Source organism: Saccopteryx bilineata, chromosome 2, assembly GCF_036850765.1.
Source record: "Saccopteryx bilineata isolate mSacBil1 chromosome 2, mSacBil1_pri_phased_curated, whole genome shotgun sequence".
Lineage (NCBI taxonomy): Eukaryota > Metazoa > Chordata > Mammalia > Chiroptera > Emballonuridae > Saccopteryx > Saccopteryx bilineata.
In genome coordinates, this window is record NC_089491.1 from 347,313,451 (window position 1) to 347,336,971 (window position 23,521).

General features: G+C 50.2%; 2 protein-coding genes across 5 annotated transcripts; one reads left to right on the plus strand and one right to left on the minus strand.

Moving 5' to 3' along the window:
* The first annotated feature begins 1,159 nt into the window (after positions 1 to 1,159).
* On the plus strand, positions 1,160 to 11,691 carry LRRC61 (leucine rich repeat containing 61). 3 transcript variants are annotated; one of them, XM_066262611.1, is made up of 3 exons: positions 1,160 to 1,531; positions 2,021 to 2,138; positions 10,150 to 11,691. In XM_066262611.1, the coding sequence occupies exon 3, from the start codon at positions 10,315 to 10,317 to the stop codon at positions 11,110 to 11,112; it is 798 nt and encodes a 265-aa protein (XP_066118708.1). In that variant the 5' UTR covers positions 1,160 to 1,531; positions 2,021 to 2,138; positions 10,150 to 10,314; the 3' UTR covers positions 11,113 to 11,691. The 3 variants fall into 3 exon arrangements, with proteins under 3 accessions (XP_066118708.1, XP_066118709.1, XP_066118707.1); XM_066262612.1 differs by lacking the exon at positions 2,021 to 2,138 and adding an exon at positions 8,691 to 8,756; XM_066262610.1 differs by lacking the exon at positions 2,021 to 2,138.
* A 251-nt stretch (positions 11,692 to 11,942) lies between these two features.
* Positions 11,943 to 15,197, minus strand: RARRES2 (retinoic acid receptor responder 2). 2 transcript variants are annotated; one of them, XM_066255310.1, is made up of 6 exons: positions 15,072 to 15,197; positions 13,994 to 14,190; positions 13,609 to 13,713; positions 12,699 to 12,794; positions 12,255 to 12,375; positions 11,943 to 12,059 (listed from the first exon to the last, which is right to left on the minus strand). In XM_066255310.1, exons 2-5 carry the CDS (start codon positions 14,165 to 14,167, stop codon positions 12,268 to 12,270), a joined length of 483 nt encoding a protein of 160 aa, XP_066111407.1. In that variant the 5' UTR covers positions 14,168 to 14,190; positions 15,072 to 15,197; the 3' UTR covers positions 11,943 to 12,059; positions 12,255 to 12,267. The 2 variants fall into 2 exon arrangements, with proteins under 2 accessions (XP_066111407.1, XP_066111406.1); XM_066255309.1 differs by having other exon boundaries at positions 12,255 to 12,388.
* Between the last annotated feature and the right edge of the window lie 8,324 nt (positions 15,198 to 23,521).

Below are 23,521 nucleotides of genomic sequence, written 5' to 3' on the forward strand. Positions count from 1 at the left end.
CTGTGTCCTCATCTATATGTCAGAGAAACCAATACACCCATCTCTGAGGCATAGAGAAATTAAAGTAATATATAAAATAACTTGGATAAAGTGTAAAGATGTATACTTTTGTTGCAGGGGTCCTAGTTTTAGCCTAAGCTGAAGGGTTAGACCTAGAGTTGATTTACTTGAGAACAGAGAAGGAGCACTGGAAGGAGACGGTAAAAAACAGACCACGCTTGCTAAAGAACACAGCTGACTGGCGAAGGTCCTAGAATTTGTCTGACTCTAGAAAGCAGCTCAGGGTAGCCTGTGAGACAGTCGGGCACCGTGGTGCCTAGTTAGGACCACAGTGGGAGTGAGAGCACTTTCCATCTGGCCACCTGAGGCAGCTCTTTGGCCCCTGGACGGTACAATGTGGGAAGGTGCTGGAGTGCTCAGTGGTCATGATCACATACATTCACATTTGGCCTTCAGGGCATCGCTAGGCATGGGAATTTGTCCCGAGATACTGGGTAGGTTTCCTGACATCCTGAGTAAATCCTCATGCCAAGAAGAGACCCAGACAATGCCTATCACCATCGTTCTTGAGATTATATGCCTGCACATGCGCACAAGACCGGGGTTGCGCTCCGTAGGTTTGCGGTGCAGAGAGCTTCGAGTCGAAGGAGCTGGGGACTGCTTAGCAGATGGGGAAGACTAGGCCACCATTAGCCAGGAGCACGTGTGACTGCATTCTCCAAGGCCATACTGCTAACTAGCAGTACGGAAGTAGTAACTTATATAAGTTAACCAATCCTCCTCCTTTAGGGAGAATAGTTCTTCTTTTGTAAGTTCCGTTCTCCCTCAAAAAATGTCCTCCTACATGTCCTCCTTTTTGATATTGGAAGACAAATCTGTAAATGTACTTGATCCATGCAGAGCTGATCCATTGTGTGTGATGTGATGTATTTGTATCTAAATAAGTACTTTTTTCTTACAATTATTATTAAAAATTAATGGACATGTAAGCATAATTACAATATAAAATATTACAAATGTTTTTATTATGCATTTATCATATTACAGTGTATTATTGGTGCAATGAATAAAATGTTTCTTTTATTTAGGATATTGTCTTCTTCAATTTATTTTTGTCCTCTTTTTCATTGGAAAAAAGTTGGTCACCTTAATAGTAAGAAACAATCCGGGTAATAGAGCAGGACACGACTTCCTGCGAGGAGACGGTGAGATTCCCCATCATTTCCGGCTTCAATCGCCCTCGCCTGCGCATTCGGTGCGAGCCGGGCTGAGAAATTTCACCAACCGCAGGCGGGGTCAGGCAGGGGCTGTTGATCCCGGAAGTAGGCCCTTGCGCGCCCGGAAGTGGAAGCTCCCTCAGGTTCTGCTGGGCGTTTCCGGTGGCTTCTGCGGTTGCCTAGGCGTTGTTGGGCTTCGCTGGCGGCTCGCCACTAGGTTCGGGGTGGCTACTGTGGGAGCTGCGCCCGGCTATATAGTTTCGCCAGCCTAGTTTTAGCGGGCGGCTGGCCAGATCCCGGACCTCTGGCTTTAGGTAAGCCGGGGACAGGGCGTGGTGGTCCTGCTTCACAGAAGTGGACGCTGAGGCGGGGCTGGGGAGGGCGGAGGCAGCTTGCCCAGGTGTCCCCCTCTCAGGCTGGCCACCCCTTCCCGGTGCCTAAAACAAACGCCAGGTGAGGCCAGAATGTACCCATGTCCATTAATCACTCTGTTATGTACATGAACTCAGTCCTTAGCAAACCTGGGGCGGGGGGGGGGGGGAGCTGCTTAAGGAAACCCAAGCACACGCGTGCACGGTCATAGCTGATGGGTATAGCAGCCAGGCTTTAGACCCACGTGAGCTGGCTCTGGACACGTGGGCTGGCTCTGGACTTCCCGCTCTTAACCCGTTAGGGAAAGAAAGGCTGCAGGAGAGAGCAAAGGATTCTTCTTGCTGGTGTGCAGTTTTAAAACGGATCTCATTTTATGTCACTTTTGCATAATGTGAAATCTAAAGCACGATTATTTGAAACATCTTTCTTAGGATTTGCACGTAGCCACATTTGCATGTGGGACAAAACCCAAAAATATGCAGTGGCTTGCTCTGCTCTCCCACACATTTCTCCCGTCCTTTTCCTCAGCACCTGTCCATCTCCTCACAGGTGAGTGGGTGGGGGATGAGACCCCGAAGGTTTGAGGGCCTGGTTACTGCTTTGAAATCTCCTAGGGCCTGCGGGACAGACACCTGCCTTTCCCCCAGCTCAGGAGCTGAGAGAAGAGGCGGCCAGTGGGACTGGCCCGAGTGAAGACCCAGAGAGAGGTCGATCATACTTACCAAATGCCCAGGGCGGGCTGAGCTCTGCACGAGGCCCCTGGGGTGCAGCAGGCACAAGAAAATGGAAAAGTGGCCCTTTTCCTTCTGGCCATGCACGTGGGAAAGTCCTGGTAATGGTGGTTGGAAGTCTCTAATCCTCGGAGCCAGCACATGGTGAAGCGCTGAGTCCCGCCCCCCCCCCCCCCCGCCCCGCCTCGTCCTGCCCCCCAGTCCGGGGCTCAGCCAGCAGGTTGGTGCCTCTGTGAGCACATGGTTTCCCCTTGGGAATCTAGGCTCCTGCCCATAAAGTGCCTCAGTTCCTTCTGTCCACGCCCAAGGACTTGCTGCCACCACAGGCATCCTTCCCTCTTTGCTCTATCAGAAGAAATACCGTATTTCCCCATGTATAAGACACACCTAAGTTTTGGGGCGCGAAATTTGAAAAAAAAATTACATAAAGTTATTGAACTCAAGTTTTATTCATCATAAAATTGATACAAGTCCTCAATGCTGTCAAAACTCCCATCCATTAGTTTGTCCTCATCTGTGTCTGATGATGAATTACTGTCTTTGTATATTGCCTCGTCCTCAGTTCCATCTATAGCAGTGTTTCCCAACCTTTTTTGTGCCATGCCCCACCTTAACCTTTCTAAAATTTTTATGTCCCCCCTATGTAACATACATAATTTTTAACATTAAAAAATTGATTTGTTCACTTAATAAACATAAATGATAGGTTCTAGGAAGAAATCACTATGAAATTGTTAACAAAACACAGTAAGTAAAATTTCAAAACATATAATGAAAAACAAATTTAAATTCCAAATAATTTTAATACAGATTTTTCTATATTAATTTATTATTTTAATTTAGTGTGATCCTTGTGCTTGATGCTTGCTGCACAGAGATTTTATATTAGGTTCCAATTTGGTTAGCTTTAGTCTCAAGTCTCCACGTTGTGTTATATCCAGCCGATTTCTTTTTTTTACCAGTAAATCATTTACAGCACTAAATCCACATTCAGCTAAAAATGAAGATGGAAACGGTAGCAATAGTTTTCTTGCACATTTGGTTGAATTTGGGTATTTGATTTCTGTTTCCTCACAAAGCCATGCCATCGCTCCTTTGATATTAACTCATTTTCCTTATCTGTGAATCTTTCTTTTTTTTTTTTTAATTTTTATTTATTTATTCATTTTAGAGAGGAGGGGGAAGATAGATAGAGAGAGAGAGATTGAGAGAGATTGAGAGAGAGAGAGAGAGAGAGAGAGAGAAGGGGGAGGAGCAGGAAGCATCAACTCCCATATGTGCCTTGACCAGGCAAGCCCAGGGTTTTGAACCGGCAACCTCAGTGTTTCTAGGTTGATGCTTTATCCACTGCGCCACCACAGGTCAGGCGCTCCTTTGATATTAAATAAAGCTTTAACTGACTCATCATTTTGCAATTCTGTGAGTTCTTCTTGATACTGCATATTTGATATATCAGACAAATCCACTAACATTGGCTGCATCATCCATGTTGGGAAATCAATTTGTTTTAAATCAGAAAATCTTTCTTTTAAATCAGCCGATAGAATATTCAAATGATTGACAATAACAAGTAAAGCGGTATCAGTTACTTCACATTTTTGGAGCCAATGAAACTGTTTAAAGTTTTTGTTGTTAATATGTTTCTGACATAACTCAATATTGGTAATGAAACCAAATATCTTTGCTTTTGCATCGACAAGAATTTTATTTGTTCCTTGAAGTTGCTTATTTAATATATTTAGTTTTTCAAAGATATCGGCTAAATAACTCACAAATGCTTTACCATCTATTGTTAACAGATACTTCATTTCAGGTTTGTAGCTTAAAAAATCACTAAGAGCATCAAACAGTTCCATAAATCTTTTCAAACAGTTTCCTTTAGATAGCCATCTTACTTCAGTATGAAGTAAAAGTCTCACATGGTCTTCATTTTGTTCTTCACAAAATAGCTTGAAAAGACGCTCACATTTGGCACTAGCTTTAATAGCATTAACACACTTTATTACTGTATGTCATACTTCATTCAGAACAGGCGAGATGTTTTTAGCTACCAAGTTTTTCCTATGAATAACAATGCACAAGAATCATTTCTGGATTCGCATTTTTCATCAATTTTAAGCAGCCATTTTTCTTGCCCATCATATTGGGAGCACCATCTGCAGCACAAGATGTTCTATTTTTCATTGGTATATCATTGACATCTAAGTAGTTTTTTAGCTTATTATATATATCTTTGGAGGTAGTGGTGCTTTCTAATCTTTTACAGAACAACATTTCTTCAGCAAAATGTCCTTTATCAATATATCTTACTAAAGTTATCAATACTGCCTCACTGTCTCACAAAGTTGATTCATCCATTTGCAAGGAGAATTTTCTTGTTTTCAGCTTTTCAATAAGTTGTTTTTCAATATCCTCACTCATTTCGTCTATTCTTCTGCTAACAGTATTGTCACTGAGTGGCATAGCTTTTACATCTTTGTCATCTTTTTCAAGAACCGTTTTAAGAAATGCTGATATTGACGGTTTTATTAAATTCTCTCCTATAGTGTGATTTTCTCCAGTTTTAGCGATGAATAAAGAAATTTGATAACTAGCCTCAAGAACACGATTATTAGTTGAAGTATGAGCAATAAATAGAGACTTTAATGTTCTTTTTTCAAAATTTTTCTTTAAAGTTTTAAAGTAACTCAAATCTGAATTAATATGAGCACTATGTTTCGCCCTCAAATGCACCTCAAGACGACCTCGTTTCATTGATTCGTTGGTCAAGCATTGCTGGCATAAAAGACAAAAAGAAATCCGCTCATCGTGAACAGCGGGTATGAACCCAAATTTTAAATATTCCTCCGAATATTGACGAGGTTTTTTCTTGCTTGCACCACTCATTTTACTATGGGCTATAAGAAATAAAAATAAGATCAATTAAAAACTAATATTAAAATATGTCTTAAAATATATTCAATGTGACAGAGTAAACATATACTAAAAATTCATATTTATTTAAATGTATATAACACATTTACTACACTACCACTGCAAATCAAAAGGTATCTATATTTTTTCCACTTGACAAAATTTTCTGGAAAGTTATGCTTCTAAAATTAAAATTGTCGTGCATGCACTATTATAGCCCCAATAATATTTATAAAATATTAGTGCTTTCTAGCCCCGATGCAAGAAATACTTAATAAAGAGTTTAATATTGATAAAAATAAAATCAAATACTTACCAATTATATCTATACTATATATATATGTATATTTATTAAATCAACGAGCTTTTACAACAGTTATGACTGACACTTATTTCAAATTAACACCAACTGAATGATGTGAAACACTACAGAAGTTGCGATGGGCCAATTAGGTGAGATTAACTGCGTTGTTTAGCGAGTTTTTAAAACGTCCAGGGTTCCCCGCGGCAGACGGCACGCTCCGCAGTGAACCCAGGACGAAGTTTACTTGACGACGCCAATCACCCAGTTGATATTTTGGTCTCGTCAAATGAAATTATACTTAATAGTTATTTACCACAATTATTTAAGAATTGCATTTTTTGTTAAATTTGGCACCAATATCTAGCATTGCATTTAAATGGCCCGGGGCGAAAGAGTTAAAGTCGTGTCGAGTCCATTTTCAAATTGCCCCCTTTAACTATGGAATTGCCCCCCTGTGGGGCGTGGGCCCCACGTTGAGAAACACCGATCTATAGCATTTGAAATGCCACAACCACTGTATAAGACGCACCCAGTTTTTAGACCCTGAGTTTCTTGAAAAAGGGTGTGTCTTATACATGGGGAAATATGATAGATTCTTTCTCATCTTTGGGGATAAACCTGCCCACCACAGGTGCTCTGGCACCCTTCCCTCCGGAAGGTCCTGCCATCCGTCTCTCTCCTGTGTTTGTACCTTACCCTTCTTCCCGCTGCACCTGTTTCTCTGTTTAGAGACACAGCCCAGCCTTTTCCCTCCCATCCCAAAGCTCAGCCCTTTCCACCTACTCCCGACACTGCAAGTATCTGCTGCCCCCACTTGTCACTTGCTCCAGCCCTCCTTACCTCTTGCTTCCCAGTGCCGTGCCTGTCAATGTGAGCCCACTGGTGCCTTTTTGACTGCCCCCCAGGGTGTAGCCCAAGGGTCTCCATCTGGTAGTTGTCCTCAAATGTGCATTTGTCATCTGTTGTGAGAAGTGTCACAGTAAACTTTTTACTGGTTGACTCCTGGGCATTGTTTTCGGCCCACTTCCTCCACAGGTAAACTGACAGTCAGCAAAGGGTGAATGCACAGGACACATGAGCCTTCCTGACACCCAAGTGTCCACTGTGTCATAGTCACTGTCTCATCTATGCAACCAAGTCCTTGTCTCAAACTCACACTTTGGGCCATTAGTCTCTGTCGGCTCATTTGCATAACAGGACCAGGAAGACTCCTATTTTTAGAGAAATGCTGACATGTGGGTGTGGATGAGGATGAGCCATTCTCTCATCACGCAGAGCCCACTCCTGGCCTGTGCGTTACAGTAGGTGTGTTTGCATGGGTGGGTGGGCACAGGCTGTGCCCAGACCTGCCTGGTTGAGGTGTATGGCTTTGTGGTGAGACGGGACCATGAGAAGAGCGGAGGTCATTGTTGCACAGGAGGTTCAGCATTTTGCCTCCAAGACTACGTGGTGCTGTTCATGTAACTGCAGGCGAGGGCACGAGACCCACGGCTGCTGGAGAGCATGGGACCTCGGGCTTGGAGGGCCTGGTTTCAGCTTCCTCGTGATCTCTCTTCTCTACTGTTTCATTTTCTTTTTTTTTTCTTTTTTTTTTTTTTTTGTATTTTTCTGAAGTTGGAAACGGGGAGGCAGTCAGACAGCCTCCTGCATGTGCGCGACCGGGATCCACCCGGCATGCCCACCAGGGGGCGATGCTCTGCCCATCTGGGGCGTTGCTCTGCAGCAACCAGAGCCATTCTAGCGCCTGAGGCAGAGGCCATGGAGCCATCCTCAACGCCCTGGCCAACTTTGCTCCAATGGAGCCTTGGCTGTGGGAGGGGAAGAGAGAGACAGAGAGGAAGGAGAGGGGGAGGGGTGGAGAAGCAGATGGGCGCTTCTCCTGTGTGCCCTGGCCGGGAATTGAACCCAGGACTCCTGCATGCCAGGCCAACGCTCCACCACTGAGCCAACCGGCCAGGGCTCCACTGTTTCCTTTTTTGCAAAAGGAGTTCCTCCTAGCTTTCAAGTGGGGAGCACACACAGTTCTCAAGGTTCTCTCCGTTGCTCCTTTGCTCTGCCTGCTCCCCTTAATCTCTCCCACTCTTCACAGCTAACATGTCCATCTAAACAGTCACCCAGCTCCTCAGGGCATTGGGCCCTCACCCTCATGGGCTGCTGCAGCCTCCCCTTCACCTGAGAGTGCCCCTGAGCCCAGCGGGGCATTTGAACACAGTGCTGATAGTTCTCCTTATAGATCACAACTTCCCCCTCTGGCTGCTCAGCCATATCCTCATTCAGCCTTGTCAAGGTTGTGTTTTCCTGACTTCCACCTTTGACCTTTCCACTGTACACCACTCAGATAGTGGCCACTTTCACCCTCAAATAGTGCCTTTCTGGGGAGGATATGCATATTCCTGCCGAGAGGCCTACAGATAATGAAAGAGCTCTGTGTCCCCCAAAACTCTGGGCTGTTGTGCCACACGCTTTCACCAGGCACCTCTGCAGGCCATGCCTGGATCCCTTCAGCTTAGAATGTCATCTGTCTCCTAAGCTTGACGCCACAGGACCACCTCAAACTGGAGGTCTTGCTCCCCAGCTTGTCCCATCTGTGTCCCAACTGTTAGAGAAGGGAGCATCTTCATGCAGTCACATGGCCAGGTCCCTGCACGTTGTTCTAGACTCTCCTCCCTCTGCATCACTCCATTGCCCTCGGTGGGGTCCTTGTCTGCTAGTGCATTTGTAGCAGGTGTCTAGTGCCCTTTGCCACCCCCCCGGGCCAGAGCAGTTTTAACTAGATGTACAGGGGACTGCCCCAATCCCCGCTGACTGACCCTAGTAGCTTTATTCACATAGTGACCCAGACTTAGATGCCTCCAGTCTCTTGGAAAGAAATGAGATCTAAACGAGAAATTGCTGGACTGTTGCAGACCACGTGGGAGCTAGATAGAGACATAGGGACCCCCTTCTCAGAGATGGGGCTGGGGTTGAGCTGTAAGCAGCCTCCCCAGTTCTCCTGTAAGGGGCGTGGGAGGAGTTTCTTGGCCTGGTTTCCTGGGGGGGGGGGAGTACAAAGTGGCCTTGATTATGGAAATGCAGGCTTGGACTTGGGACTGCCGACACTCTGGAGTCCCAGGTTTTGTCAACAGCAGTGAATAGTCCCATGGTTCTTTGCAGGCGTCACCCCGCCTGGCCCGGGCCTGACCAGTCTGCAGAGTTGGGACGCTGCCACTTGGAGCAGAGGTGCCTTCTTGTGTTCCACTCTGGGGAAACATTGACCCCTTTAGGCGGCAGCCTCCCACCCTCCCACCCTCCCACCTCCCTCGTGCTCGTCCTGTCCTGCACTGGCACTTGGGCTTCTGCTGTCCCATAGCCACTGGTAATTTGAAAGGCCCCTCCCCTGCCTTCCTGGAACCAACTGTGGTGTCACCCTACCCCTCCCTCCAGGATGGTCCCCACCTCTCCAGCCCAGTTGCTTTCTTTAGAAATGACATCATGTTTGCAGCTGGAACAGTGGTTGAGGCTGTTCTGTTGACACCAGAGTGAAGAGCTAGTTTGAATGGGTGGTGTGGGGGAGGGGGTGGAGAGTCCTGGTGTGGGGGGGAGGGGTCTGGCAGTGCTGCCTCTTATCCCCAGGTGTCCTTGTCCCCGCCTTCAGCCTGTTTCCTCTTCTAGGACGGAAGGCTAGTCCCCTGAAGGACCAGAGGTTACAAACTGGCCCACCTAATCTAATCTAGAAGCCATTTTGAATTTACTGCTAATAATTTTTATTTTTATTTTTTTGTATTTTTCTGAAGTTGCAAATAGGGAGGCAGTCAAGACAGACTCCCTCATGCACCTGACTGGGATCCACCCGGCACGGCCACCAGGGGGTGATGCTCTGCCCATCTGGGGCGTTGCTCTGTTGCAACCAGAGCCATTCTAGCGCCTGAGGCAGAGGCCACAGAGCCATCCTCAGCGCCCGGGCCAACTTTGCTCCAATGGAGCCTTGGCTGCAGGAGGGGAAGAGAGAGACAGAGAGGAAGGAGAGGGGGAGGGGTGGAGAAGCAGATGGGCGCCTCTCCTGTGTGCCCTGGCCGGGAATCGAACCTGGGACTCCTGCACGCCAGGCCGACACTCTACCACTGAGCCAACCGGCCAGGGCTTACTGCTAATAATTTTTAAAAATTATGTCAAGAACATCGTTGAGTGAATAGCCAGGCCCAGGTGATCCTGTTAGTGGTCACCTGTGCAAGGCTCTCCAGGGGGGACAAAAGGGATTGGTGATATGGTGACCTGTTATCTATTCAAAATATATTTAGATGGGTAAAACAGAGAGCTCATGAGTGGTTGTGAAAAAAATAAACTGATGAGATCTTGCCCCCAGTGCAGGTTTGGAAATAGGAAGAATTGGCAACACTGGGCCTGAATTCTGTCCAGAGTCCTCTGGGGTGGGGTCTGGGCCTGACCCCGCCTCCTCTGAGGGGCCTTTTGTACTCCTGCGTCTTAGACTTGCATCCTAGTCCTAAGGTCTTGCTGGGCCACCTGGGTGTCTGGCCCTCGTGGTGGAGGCAGGGTGGCACTTTGTACTGTCACCTGCTTCAGGGTCACAGAGGTGTAGGAGAGGCCTGCTGACTGTCTAATTGTTTCTCCTTAGGGACCTGCTGGACTGTGAGCAGTGGTGTTGGAAACAGGCGTCTGGTACCGGCCCAGTCAGGGTCAGTGATGGCTCTTCTGGGGTGAACAGCCAGCTGGCCCCCAGTGCTGCCCGTGTCCCTACGACAGACAATCAATCCCAGGTCACCTGGCCCCACTCCATCATATGGAGCCGGACTGCGAGAAGCCAGCAGAGGCCGAAGGGGTGCGTGTCACACCCCAGATGCTCAGGTCGCGCTCGGGCGAGTTCGCCCTGGAGTCCATCCTGTTGCTGAAGCTGCGTGGCCTGGGGCTGGTGGACCTGGGCTGCCTGGGCCAGTGCCTGGGCCTCGAGTGGCTGGACCTGTCGGGCAATGCACTTGCCCAGCTGGGCCCCCTGGCCTCTCTGCGCCAGCTGGCGGTCCTCAACGTTGCCAACAACCGGCTGAGGGGGCTGGAGCCGCTGGCCGCCTGTGAGAACCTGCAGAGTCTCAATGTGGCTGGCAACCTGCTGGCTACGCCCAGCCAGCTGCAGTGCCTGGGTGGGCTGCGCAGCCTGGAGCACCTGCGGCTCCGTGACCCTCTGGCCCGGCTCAGCAACCCACTCTGCGCCAGCCCCTCCTACGGGGCTGCGGTCCTTGAGCTGCTGCCTGGCCTGAAGGTCATCGACGGGGAGCGTGTGACAGGCCGCGGCAGCGAGCTCTACCAGCTGTGCCGTGACCTGGACCGCTCCCTGTGGCCCAACTCCAGCCTGGGCCCCAGCTCCAGTGCAGGCCCTGGTGCCCACAAGGCCCAGCCCTGGGTGGAGCCAGGCTACTGGGAGTCCCAGCCGGTGCGGAGCAGCTCCATCCTGGAGGAGGCCTGCCGGCAGTTCCAGGACACTCTGCAGGAGTGCCATGAGCTGGACCGGCAGGCCCGGGACAGCCTGGCTCGGGCTGCGCAAGCGCTCAGCCCCATGGGCGCTGCGTCGTCCTTTGTGTTTTGAATGCACCCCATGGCCCAGGGCTGCCGGGCACATGGCTGCCGGGCACATGGCTGCCGGGTTGGCTGTCTGTGGCCCAGCTGCCCACATCTCCCGTCCTGCTTCTGCACTTGTCTTCGTGGTTTCATCACGCCGGTCACTGTCCCTCCAAACTGTCTCTTCGTGTATCTCCATTCCTGAGAGCAGGCTCCCGCCCACTCCTACCGCAAGCAAACTTGGCTCTGCATTCCCCAGCGAAGCTGCTCCCAGGTGCAAGGGCCTTGGGAGCATGCTCCAGGAGCAGCAGGCCCTGGGAGGCTGTTCTCCGCCCAGGACGTGCGCCTGGGGAAGGGGCCTGCGCCTTGGCTGCCATCCCTGCTGAGACTTAGTGGGAGAGCGGCTTCTCCTTGAGGCGACAGCGGCCAAGGCAAGGCCGGGAAGCCTCCTGTGCCCGTGATCCTGGAGGAGCACATGAGCAGAGCGAAATACGGAAGCCGGCGTTGACCCCCTTCCAGATCTGCCCGTCCAGATGGCCCTCTGCCCTGGCCCCCAGCCCCCTGGAGCCTTTATTGCCCATTCCCACCCACACTAATCCCCATTAAATACTTGTGTTTTAATTTGCATCACTGCTTGTCATTTCACGTGAGCATGAGCTCCTGAGAGCAGGACGGGGTCCCTGCCCCCTCTGGCCTCCCCTGTGGGGAGGAGGAGCATGTGGGAGGCCCCGGCCCCTATCTTGGGTGCTCTGCTCCCCCGGAGCTTTGCTTTCTCCTGTGAGGCTTTCCCAGCCTTTCCTTGCTGGGGGTCCCCACAGTCAGTGAGGGGAGGAGTGCGCGAAGCAATGGAGGAGAGCACAGCTTTGAGAGCAGCTTTATTTGCTCGGGGATCACGAGTCATCAGTCCGGGTTCCCCGGAACGAGGGCTGGCGCTCCTGGCTACCTCACACCGCTCTGCAGAGAGCAAATGGGGTTCTAGAGGAGAGGGAAAAGAAACAAGGTTCGGGTGTGAGGAGGCTGTTCGGCCCTGGCCCCAGCTTCCTTCCAGGTTCCCGAGTCCCTGCCTGCCTCCACCCCCAGACCAGCAGCCTGGCAAGGGCCCTCTGTTCCACCCGGACCTCACCCAGGGCTGTCCCTGCTCCACAGGCCTCCCGGCCCCTGGCCACCTACCTGTCCACCTCAGCTAGGGGGACCTGAGGAAGGCAAATTGTCCTGGGTAGTAGGGTCTGTGCGGGTCCTCGCCGGCCTGCGCCACCCTGCTGCACTGCGTCTCCTGGTGCTCCGTGGACTCCTGCTGGCGCCAGCTTTGCTCAGGGCCAGGGCAGTGCCCGGACAGATGCGCTGGGTCTGCCTCTGCCCCCTTTGCTCCCCACCCCCATCTACCTTCTCAGCCCCTAGGGAATACCTCCTTATCCTCCTCGCCCCCTTCACCTCACCTTTCCTCCCCACTCCAAGCTGTCTCACCCCTTCCTCATCCTCACCCCTCTTCACTCTTCCTCCATCCCTCAGCGCCTTTTCCTTCCCTGCTCCTCCTCCATCCAGGTTTCTGCCTCTAGACCTCCCCGACAGGTCCAGCCACCTCCCCACCTCTCTGCTTCCTCTGCCCACTCTTACCTGTTGAACCTGTGTCTCTAAGGGACAGTGGACCATCCGTCCCAGGACTTTAGAGTCAGGGTCCAGCTTGATGCAGGCCAGGCATTTCCGCTTCCTCTGGGGAGAGGGGTGTGGGGCCAGGGGAGGAAAGGGATGAGGGGACGCCTGTGGCCTCACAGGGGTGGAGGCTGTGGTGGGAGGGCTGCCCGCAATGGGGTCCTTTCCCCTGCAGGCCCTGGAGTAAAGCCTGTCTCGGGCACAGCCCACCCTGGGCTTGGGGAATTCCAGAATTCAGACCATCCTGCAGTTTTCAAAACCATGGAACTTTTATTTATGTATTATCATCTCATATTTATTTGCATTTTCTTGTAAGATTTTATTTGAACACCAGGATTCTGGCAGAGTCTGGAAAACGAAGGGTACAACGCAATCCCTCTTTGAACAGATGTTGGGGAACTGAGGCCTTCAGAGAACCTACAGAGCCATAGGGCTGGTGCTTGGCAGAGCCGGGTCCAGAGCCGCACGGTTTCATTCCCAGCCCGGGGGTCTCCCCCATAGCAGGTTTTGTCCCCAAGGTGGCTGTTTACAGTTAAGCCCTGTTATGGATCAGCCTAGGCTGGGCCATCTCCACTTGCAGACTCAGAAAACAGAATTCACCAGGCCTGGGGCCAGAGCCACCCCACCCCATGGGTTTCCACCAGTGACCTGAAGCCTGGGAGAGGGATGGAAAGTTGTCCCAGTGGCCCCTCTCTTGGCCGCCTGTCCAGGCCCAGGCCACCCCTCCCCTCCATCCCAGTCATAACCACAGGCTCTACAGGGGAGGGGTCTCCGACCTCAGGGCTTCTTGCTGGATCTCTGACAAATCCCAATCCCATACACCGACACCCAAGTGCGTGCCCTAGGCCTGGCACACACATGTGTCTGTACTCACCCCAGTGGGCTTGGCCTTGCACTCGGTTTTTTTCCAGTCCTTCTTCCAGCAGTCTGTCTGCTGGAGCTTAAATTCTATCTTCACAAAGGTCCCCTTCGGGAAGACCTATCGACAGACAGACAGACACACAGACACAGACACACACACACACACACACACACACAGGAAGGCCAGCAGCCAGTTGAGTGTGCAGAGCAACTCCTGGAGGGGACCAGTCCCTCCTCCCCACTGTGAAACAGCACATCCAGTGGCGGCTGGGGTGGTGGCCTTTCTCCAGAGAGCTGGGTGCTCTGAGCCCAAGCACTTTGCACCTGCTTCCTGGAAATGTGCTGGTTGCCTGGAGTGTGGCCCTAACGCCCTCCCTTCCACTGGTCATGCTACTAACCGTCTCCGTGGCATTGTCCACACTGGTCTTCTGGAAGGCCCACTGCACACGCGGGTGCTTGTGGAATTCCTCCAGGGCCACCCGCAGGCCCTGGTGCTGGGCTGCTGTGAGCTCCGCCCTGCCCAAGCCCACTGTGCCCAGCCAAAGGGCCAGCAGGATCAGCAACCGCCACATGACTCCACCTCTGTCACCTGGTCCTGCAAAGCGTGTGTGTGATCCTCAGTTTTTCACACTGGCCAGTGGAGCCACCAGCGCCTTGGCCCCGCTCTCGGGAGATGGGGGGGGCATGCCTGGCAGAGCTCTGGGCAGGGGTAGAGGGACAGGAAATGGCCTTGGCCGAAATCCCCCTGGTATTCCCCTGTTCTTCACTCCTCCCCATCCTGCCTTCCGCTGTTCCCTGGGTCCAGCTTAGTGTGGTTTGGCCCTGTCCTGGGTAGATGCTGAGTCGGCTTTTGTCCTTGGCCAACAGCCAGAGGAGCGCTCCCCCCTCCGTCCTTCCCTCCCCACCGTTTCTGGCTCTTCTCTCTCTCCTCTACCCCAGCAGCCCCAGCAGCCCCAGCAGCCCCAAGAGCCCCTCTCCGCTTCCCCTTCCCACCCTGGGTCTTCTGGCTCCCAGGTCCTAGCCTCCAAGGACCCTTACCACCACCATCCCCGCCAGGATAATGGCGGGGTGGGGGGCACACTGGGGCATGAAAAGGGGGCTGGATATTGCTGGAAGGATGTCAGCAATGGAGGGGCCAGGGCAGGGTGGGAACCAAGGAGGATGCTTAACCCTCCCAGCACTGGCTGCCTGTTGCCATGGCTCCACCCCTAAACCAGAAACGAGGTCTCGCCTGGGAAACACACTTGGCTGTCTTCTTCAGGCAGACCCTCCCTCCCTGGCCATTTTTTCCGGGCCTTCCACACCACCCCTCTCCCAGCCCCAGGGTGTTGTTGCTTTAAAGCAAGGGCTCGAGTACAAGGTGACAAGTTTGGCCCTTGGAGCATGGCCCTTGGAGCAGCTCCCTCTGCCTGCCCCTCTCCTCCCTGCCCCTTCCCAAGCTCATCCAGCTGCCTCCAGCCCCCTCTCTCTCCTCACCTTCTCTTCGCCTTGGGGTCTCTCCTAGCTTCCCACAGCGAGGTTACCAGGCAGTCAGCCTCCTCCAGCCCCCTGCCCCGCCGCGCCCTCCCTCCAGGGGCTGGCCCCATCTCCTCCCATTCCCAGGTCCTGGGCTCTCTCCAGCGCCCAGCGCCCGCCCGAGGCTCCGCCCCATCCCGTTAGGACCAGCCTCCGGGCAGTGTGCCCTCCTGGAGCCTTTCTGTCCCCCCCTCCCGCCCCCCTCCGTCCTGCCGCCTGACCCTGACCCTCACCCTGGCCGCTCACCCAGGCAGGGCCAGAGAGCTGGGTGTCCTGGAGCCTAGGAAGAAGTGTGGTGAGGCTGCCCTCCTCTCACCTCCAGAGGAGCCCAAGTCCCTCTTCTTCCCCGTCTCCGCAGCAAATGTCACTGTCCTGCCCCATACCCTGCCTCCAGATGGTGCGGCCCTTCTTTGGGGCCCCTCTGGGTTACCAGTCCTCAGACACCCATTTCATGTCATTTGATCCCTTCCCCACCTCCCATCCCTAAAACCATACTTGGAAGGAAGGCATCTTTTTTTGCAATGACTCTGGTGTGTGACCACCTCTAGCACCAGCTCACCAGTCCAGTCTTGATCCTGCATATCCTATCCTTGGTGGCCAGAGTACAGGGTCTCACGTGGGATGTGGGGAGCCTGGCAGGATGCTGTGGGGGAATTCATAGCGTCAGTAGGGACTCTGGAAGAACATTGGTTCAAATCTTGCACATTTGAGCAGATCTGAACCAGCTCTGGTACTTTGCCTGTCAGTACCCCAGGCGATCATTTGTCTGCTCCCAGCCCTGTCCTAATGTCAGGACAAAGACGACTTCATTGAACTTCCAACCCCTGAAACTCTTGCTTCCTTCTTTGCAGCGGGGGATCGGAAACCCTATCCAGGGGGTTGTCCTGTCATGAGGAAGAAATGAGGGAATATATGGAAAGTGGCTGCTTGTGTTCTGGGTGCACGTGAGAATAACATCAGCGTGGGACCTTGACTTTACCCTCATGCTTTCTTTTGTGCCAGTGCCGTCACCTGAATGCCCTTCCACACCATAAAGGCTCTGGACTCCAGCGGTGGTGGAGGGCTGGGATGTTCCTCCCGTGTCCCCAGCCTCATCCCTGTCTCCCATGCCCCTAGTGCCATCTGGTCCAGAGCCTCCTCACTGCTCAGAGGATTGAGTCTCCTGCTCCCACTGGTCACCCTCGCCCCCGTAGGAACTCCACTCAGTCAGTGATCACCGTGCCTTCCGCTCCATCTGATAAAACATGTCACGTGTCTCACCCTCTAATGTCTCCTCTCCCATCTTCTTTCTCCTTGTGAAGGTGTAGTTTTTCATGCTTTTACTGTCTTTTAATGGAGTTTTGGAAGGGAGTAGGGGTAAGCATGTGTGTATTTAATCAGAGTCTGTGAATTACTTTAAAAGAAAAACCATATGTTGAAGTCTAACAACCCCCAGTATCTCAGAATGTGACTGCATTCAGAGCCATCGACTTCAAAGAGGCAATTAAGATAAAACAAGGTCCTATGGATGGGTCCCAAACCAACATGACTGGTGTCCTTATAAGAAGAGATTAGGACACAGAGGGAAGACCACGGGAGATCACAGGGAGAACTCCACAGTTAACAAGCTGAGGAGAAAGGTCTCAGGAGGACCAACCTCACTGACCTCTGGCCCCCCAAATTGTAAGAGAATAAGTTTCTGTTTAAGCTACCCAGTGTGTGATCCTTTGTAACGGCAGCCCTAGCAAACTTACACACACACACACTCACACTCACACAAGGAATCCTTTCCCAAGACTGGTGCTATACACTCAATCTGCTTATTTGAAAAGCCATGTTTTTGTCTGTATGATACAGTAAGTCAGTGGTCCCCAACCCCCAGGCCGCGGACCGGTACCGGTCCGTGGGCCATTTGGTACCGGTCTGCAGAGAAAGAATAAATAACTTGCATCATTTCTGTTTTATTTATGTTTAAGTCTGAACGATGTTTTATTTTTTAAAAATGACCAGATTCCCTCTGTTACATCTGTCTAAGACTCACTCTTGACGCTTGTCTCGGTCACATGATACATTTATCTGTCCCACCCTAAAAGCCAGTCCGTGAAAGTATTTTCTGACATTAAATCGGTCCGTGGCCCAAAAAAAGTTAGGGACCACTGCAGTAAGTAATCAGGTGCTTCGTGAGCAAAAGAATAAAGTTAGGGGCCTGACCTGTGGTGGCGCAGTGGATAAAGCATTGACCTGGAAATGCTGAGGTCGCCATTCGAAACCCTGGGCTTGCCTGGTCAAGGCACATATGGGAGTTGATGCTTCCAGCTCCTTCCCCCTGTCTCTCTCTCCTCTCTCTCTCTCTCTCTGACTCTCTCTATCTCCTCTCTAAAATGAATAAATTAAAAAAAAAATTTACTTATAAAAAAAAAAGAATAAAGTTAGGATGACTAAGCCAAAAAAATTGCCTTATTGAGAATAAACATATGAACTCTATCATTTATCTTTAAAAAAAAGGAAAGAAAAGAAAAGAAAAAAGAAAGAAAGAAATCAGGATGCCACTGTTAATGTTTTAGCGTGGCAGAAACCGGAACTTGGATTTCAGTCAGTGGACTCACCTGAAGGATCTCATAATGTGCCATTAACATTTTCAAACTTGTAATTACTCTTTCAGGGAAATTCAGCAAACTAACCAGACAAAGTTGCACATTTATTACATAGATTTAAAGAGTCACTTTCATGAGTGAAAAATATTTTCCCAAATCAGAGTGACCAGGAGGCAGACAGATACCAGGCTGAAAGTGAGGTAGATCCCCTATAAACTCATCAAACCTCACTCAAGGGACCTACCACTAGATGGAGACGGTGAGCAAGATCTAGCTTTTTGAAATTTAGGAGTTCCCTATTTTTTCAAATAACAAGGCTTTGTAATTGCTTTTTCATACATCCTTGTGGTCTGATCTTTTTTTTTTTTTTCCAATTCCTGGTTTTACCCTAAGGACTTATCTTACCTCCATTAGACCCGTCACTCATGCCAATTTGTTGCAACAGTTTTATATCCCAGATGCATATTTGTTAGAACTGAAAACCAGCAGACAGGACACCTCAGCCTGTGGCACCTTAGCCCGTTGGGAGAAGGCACTGAGGGCCTATGAAATGAAATACTTCTCAAGATTTAAAAAATTTTATCTAGTATATTATTTGTTGAATGTAGCGGTTTAATAGACTTACTATGTAGTCAACATGCTATATTGTATTTTTAAAAATTTATTGATTTTAGAGAGAGAGGAAGGGAGAAAGAGAAACACTGTTTTGTTGTTACAATTATGTGTGCATTCATTAATTCTTTTTTTTTAGAGACAGTTGCTCTTTTTTATTTATGATTTTAATTTATTGTGTTTACATAGATTCAAGTGTCCCACTGAATATATCTCCCCCTCCCTGTGTTCCCTTTACCCCCCCTACTTTGCCCCTTCTTCTAATGCATTCTCACTTTCCCTCCAGGATTTGCTATCCTATTCTCTATAATGCTGAGTTATGTATATATAATTTCACTAATCTCTTTCCCTTCTCTGATCCCATCTTCTCTTCCACTTCCCTCTGACCACTTTCCCTCTGGTCCCTTTGATCCTGCCTCTGCCTCTGTTCCGTTCCTCAGTTCACATTGTTCATGGATTCCTCATGATTAATTCTTGTATGTGCCCTGACCTGGGATTGAACTCCCAACCTTGGCGTATCTGGATAATGCTCTAACCAACCGAGTTACCCAGTCAGGGCTGTTGCAATTTCTAATAACAGCCACAAATAAACCTTAAATCCTGTTCAGAGGAAACCCATGTGTTTTGTTTTTTGTTTTGGGTTTTTTTTTTTATTTTTTTTTATTTTTATTTTTTTATTTTTTTCTGAAGCTGGAAACGGGGAGAGACAGTCAGACAGACTCCCGCATGCGCCCGACCAGGATCCACCTGGCACGCCCACCAGGGGTGACGCTCTGCCCACCAGGGGGCGATGCTCTGCCCCTCCGGGGGGTCGCTTTGCCGTGACCAGAGCCACTCTAGCGCCTGGGGCAGAGGCCAAGGAGCCATCCCCAGCGCCTGGGCCATCTTTGCTCCAATGGAGCCTTGGCTGCGGGAGGGGAAGAGAGAGACAGAGAGGAAGGAGGGGGTGGGGGTGGGTGGAGAAGCAAATGGGCGCTTCTCCTATGTGCCCTGGCCGGGAATCGAACCCGGGTCCCCCGCACGCCAGGCCGATACTCTACCGCTGAGCCAACCGGCCAGGGCCTGTTTTGGGGTTTTTTTGTGTGTATTTTTCTGAAGTTGGAAACAGGGAAGCAGTCAGACAGACTCCCGCATGCACCCAACTGGGATCCACCTGGCATGCCCACCAGGGGGCGATGCTCTGCCCATCTGGGGCATTGCTCTGTTGCAACCAGAGCCATTCTAGCACCTGAGGCAGAGGCCATGGAGCCATCCTCAGCGCCCGGGCCAACTTTGTTCCAGTGGAGCCTTGGCTGCTGGAGGGGAAGAGAGAGAGACAGAGAGGAAGGAGAGGGGGAGGGGTAGAGAAGCAGATGGGTACTTCTCCTGTGTGCCCTGGCCAGGAATCGAACCCAGGACTCCTGCACGCCAGGCCAATGCTGTACCGGAAACCATGTTTTAAGACAGTGAAGGCAAACCAGTTCTGACAACAGCTGAGACTTCACTGGCCAACGCTGAAGGCACCCAATGTAACCAGGACCCCAATCTGGTTAGAAGGAACAGAGCTGAAGCCAGGTTCACACTGATCCCCCCAAGTCACCCATGGTTTTCTTGGAGAGGCATCCAGGTAGGAACATGCTGAGGTCAGAGTAGCACTTTTGTGTTATTGGTGAGCACGAACAGGTGGCTTTTTCAAACAACAGCACATGCTGCTCACAGGAAACAAAGCACCTGAAAATACACGTGCTTCTGCTAGACTGCAAAGACTGCAGGGATTCTGTTTAGAATTTCCTCATGTTTCCAAATTGAGCTCGAGCTTTTTAGTTGATTTTAAACCACGAAAGGACACACACTGACTTCTGACTCCTGTCCTTTGAATTAAATTGAAGAAGATAGAATCCAATCCCAGTCTGGAATAGAAAAAGGTATAGCATTATAACAACAGATGGGATTTGACCTTGAAAGGGCAGACATGTAGATTTCTAGGTAAAGCCAATTACTTTTGTTTCCTGGCTGAGACACCAAGATGATATGTTCCAGCGTCTTCTGGTAGTGCCTGGTCCTAAGACCACATCACCAAGGGGGTGGTAGACGTGGTGGCCAGGGAGCGGGGCATCCTGCTTCCCTGGAGGGACCACAGTTCCCTGAAGGGGCCCGCACTGCATTTATTCTAGGATAATGTTCCAGATGTAAAAGAATACGTTTAAGGCACTGCCTCCAACAACGACTTCTTCAAATGGGTTACAGAGTCAAGTTTTCTTTTGAGTTTCCATTCTTTATCTCACTCACATACTGATTTGAATTTTCCTATAAGAAAAAGTGGTATTTTTCTTTCACTATAAGTCCTGCTGGGCCTGACCTGTGGTGGCGCAGTGGATAAAGCATCAACCTGGAAATGCTGAGGTCACCGGTTCGAAACCCTGGGCTTGCCTGGTCAAGGCACATATGGGAGTTGATGCTTCCAGCTCCTCCCCCCTTCTGTCTCTCCTCTCTCTCTCTCTGTCCCTCTCTTTATCTCTCCCTCTCCTCTCTATAATGAATAAATAAAAAAAATAAATAAATAAAATAAGTCCTGCTGGGTTCCCAACACCTGCGCAATGAACAGTAGCAAAGGGAGAGAGGTTCAAGTTCACCCTCAGCATGGTCTAATCAAATTCGCTTAACCAAGGCGTCAGGCTTTTACATGTCCTCACTCATTTGGTCCACAAACACTAACTGAGCACCTACTTTGGGTTTGACACCTTTCTAGGGGCTGTCTAGGAGGTGGTTAAAAAGACAGGACAGCCTTGGCTGGTTGGCTCAGTGGTAGAGTGTCGGCCTGGCGTGCAGGAGTCCCAGGTTTGATTCCCGGCCAGGGCACACAGGAGAAGCGTCCATCTGCTTCTCCACCCCTCCCCCTCTCCTTCCTCTCTCTCTCTCTCTTCCCCTCCCGCAGCCAAGGCTCCATTGGAGCAAAGTTGGCCCGGGCACTGAGGATGGCTCTGTGGCCTCTGCCTCAGGCGCTAGAATGGCTCTGGTTGCAACAGAGCGATGCCCCAGATGGGCAGAGCATCGCCCCCTGGTGGGCGTGCTGGGTGGATCCTGGTCAGGCGCATGCGGGACTCTGTCTGACTGCCTCCCCGTTTCCAACTTCAGAAAAATACAAAAAAAAAAAAAGACAGGACAAATCCCTGCCTTTGTGTGACTTATGTTGTGGTAGGTGTTGGTCAAATAAGTTTGTAAATATGATATATAGGTTTGCTCGCTTATAGTTTGCATTGGGTGTGGGGGACAGGCTGTAAGCAGGCAGGGTTGTTATACCCTAAGGCTTAGTTTTAAGACTAAGCCTTTCCCACCCTAAGTGATTTTGTATCAGAGACTTCCTTGTTTGTATACTGGATTTAAGGTTTTGATTTCTACACTATAAAATGGGTCAGACCAGGAGCTTGATCTCTCTCGGTTCCTGAGATTAGCATTAGAGAGAGAGAGCAGAGGAAGGCCATGTGGAGGAGAGGAGAAGCAGCCAAAATGGCTGAGTGCTGAAGGAGAAGCCAGTTTGTGCAGAGTTTGTGCAGAGAGAAGGAGATGGGGAACAGAGGTGAATAAGGCTGGTGAGGTAGAAACATTTGATTCTAGGAATACTTGGATAAGTCAGTGCCTTTGGGAGCCCTGAATGAAAAGGGAAGTGTTTTTCCACTGTGTGTATTTCTTGCCAGCCTGGTGCAAACTAGGATTAAATGTAATGGCCCACCAGTTCTTGGCTCTATTTTTTCATTACTGTCTGTCCAAATCAAATGCGAACCTGCACGGGCCAGGTGGCTGTGATGGTGGCTGCGGCTACTGGCTTTAGATTTTTTATTTATTTATTAATTTTTAGAGAGAGGAGATAGGAAGAGAGAGAGAGAGAGAAAGGGGAAGGAGCAGGAAGCATTATTTCCCATATGTGCCTTGACCAGGCAAGCCCAGGGTTTTGAACTGGCGACCTCAGCGTTCCAGGTCAACGCTTTATCCACTGCGCCACCACAGGTCAGGCTGCGGCTACTGGCTTTATAGTAGGCATCTAGATGAAAGCCATCTAAACGAATAAAAACCTACATAATTTCAAGTAGATGATAAGGGCTATGAAGAACAGTAAGACCAAGTAGAGGGGCTTGAAGGTGACAGGGCAGGTGGGCTTCCCCACATCCTAATCCCTGGAACCTGTGAATGTTACCTTATATGGCAAAAGGGACTGCAGATGTAATTAAGCTAAGGATTTTGGGATGGGAAAATTACCTTGGGGAAATAAAATTAAAAAAAAAACACAAAATCTTCTGCCCATCCAGAAAATCTCCCAACAAAGGTAGAAGAGAAAGAGCAGTTTTACTGAATAAGCATTTCAACAGAATGAGATACGCATCATAAGCAGTCGCCATGAGATTGCAGAGACAGAAAGAAATCTCCTGTTATAGAGCCCAGCAGGTGCGTCCTGTTACACACGTTCTGAGATAAACTGTCATCAATCCTTAGGTCAGAGGACTTGACCATTATCACACAGAGTTCATTCACCCTGGATTCACCTGGTAATTGGGGTAGCCAATTACCTGTGTTTGTTAACTACCCTCATCCAGAGGAAAACACACTTTTCCTATCTATATGACAGAAGATAGTTTTGCAGCTTGCAGCCAGGTGTCCACCCAGGTTAGGCCGCCACCCTCCCTTGGGGACTGGGAGACAGGGCCCTCAGTCCCTTGATATTTACATTTCAAAGAGATAGCTCCCAGGTCCTTGAGAGAGACTGTCCTGGGCTGCAAAGCTAACAAGAGGCTTAATTACCCATACATCTCAAAGAGACAGAGAAAAATTCACAATGGCCAGTTTTCTAAGGAAAGGGTGGTGGTTGTGGGGAAAGTGTGTCTTTTCTGCCCCAGGGAGAATGAAAGCTCACCTTTGTTAGTTTTAATTGGGATTTGCCCTTACAACTGTCCTGGATTATCTGGGCAGTGCCTGGATGTAACCACAGGTGTCCTGATAAGAGGGAGGCAGCCAGAGATTTGAGCGCAGCAGAGACAAAAGGCGATGTGGCTACCCTGCTGGCTTTGAAGAGGGACACAGGGCGCCAGGTCCTTCAGGGAATGCAGCTCTGGAGGCTGGAAAAGGCAAGGGGACTGAGTCTCCATTAGACTCTCCGGAAGGAACGCAGCCCTGCCTACACCTTGATTTCAGCCCAGTGAAATTGATTTTGGTTGTCTGACCTCTGGAACCGCAAGGGAATGAACGTGTATTGTC

Coding starts and splice junctions, on each gene's coding strand:
- RARRES2 (XM_066255309.1), bottom strand. CDS start 14,167: ATGTGGCGGTTGCTGATCCTGCTGGCCCTTTGGCTGGGCACAGTGGGC. Junction 13,714..13,993: donor TGGACAATGCCACGGAGACG/GTTAGTAGCATG, acceptor GTCTGTCGATAG/GTCTTCCCGAAGGGGACCTT. Junction 12,389..12,698: donor TAGAGACACAGGTTCAACAG/GTAAGAGTGGGC, acceptor CCCTGAGCAAAG/CTGGCGCCAGCAGGAGTCCA.
- LRRC61 (XM_066262611.1), top strand. CDS start 10,315: ATGGAGCCGGACTGCGAGAAGCCAGCAGAGGCCGAAGGGGTGCGTGTC.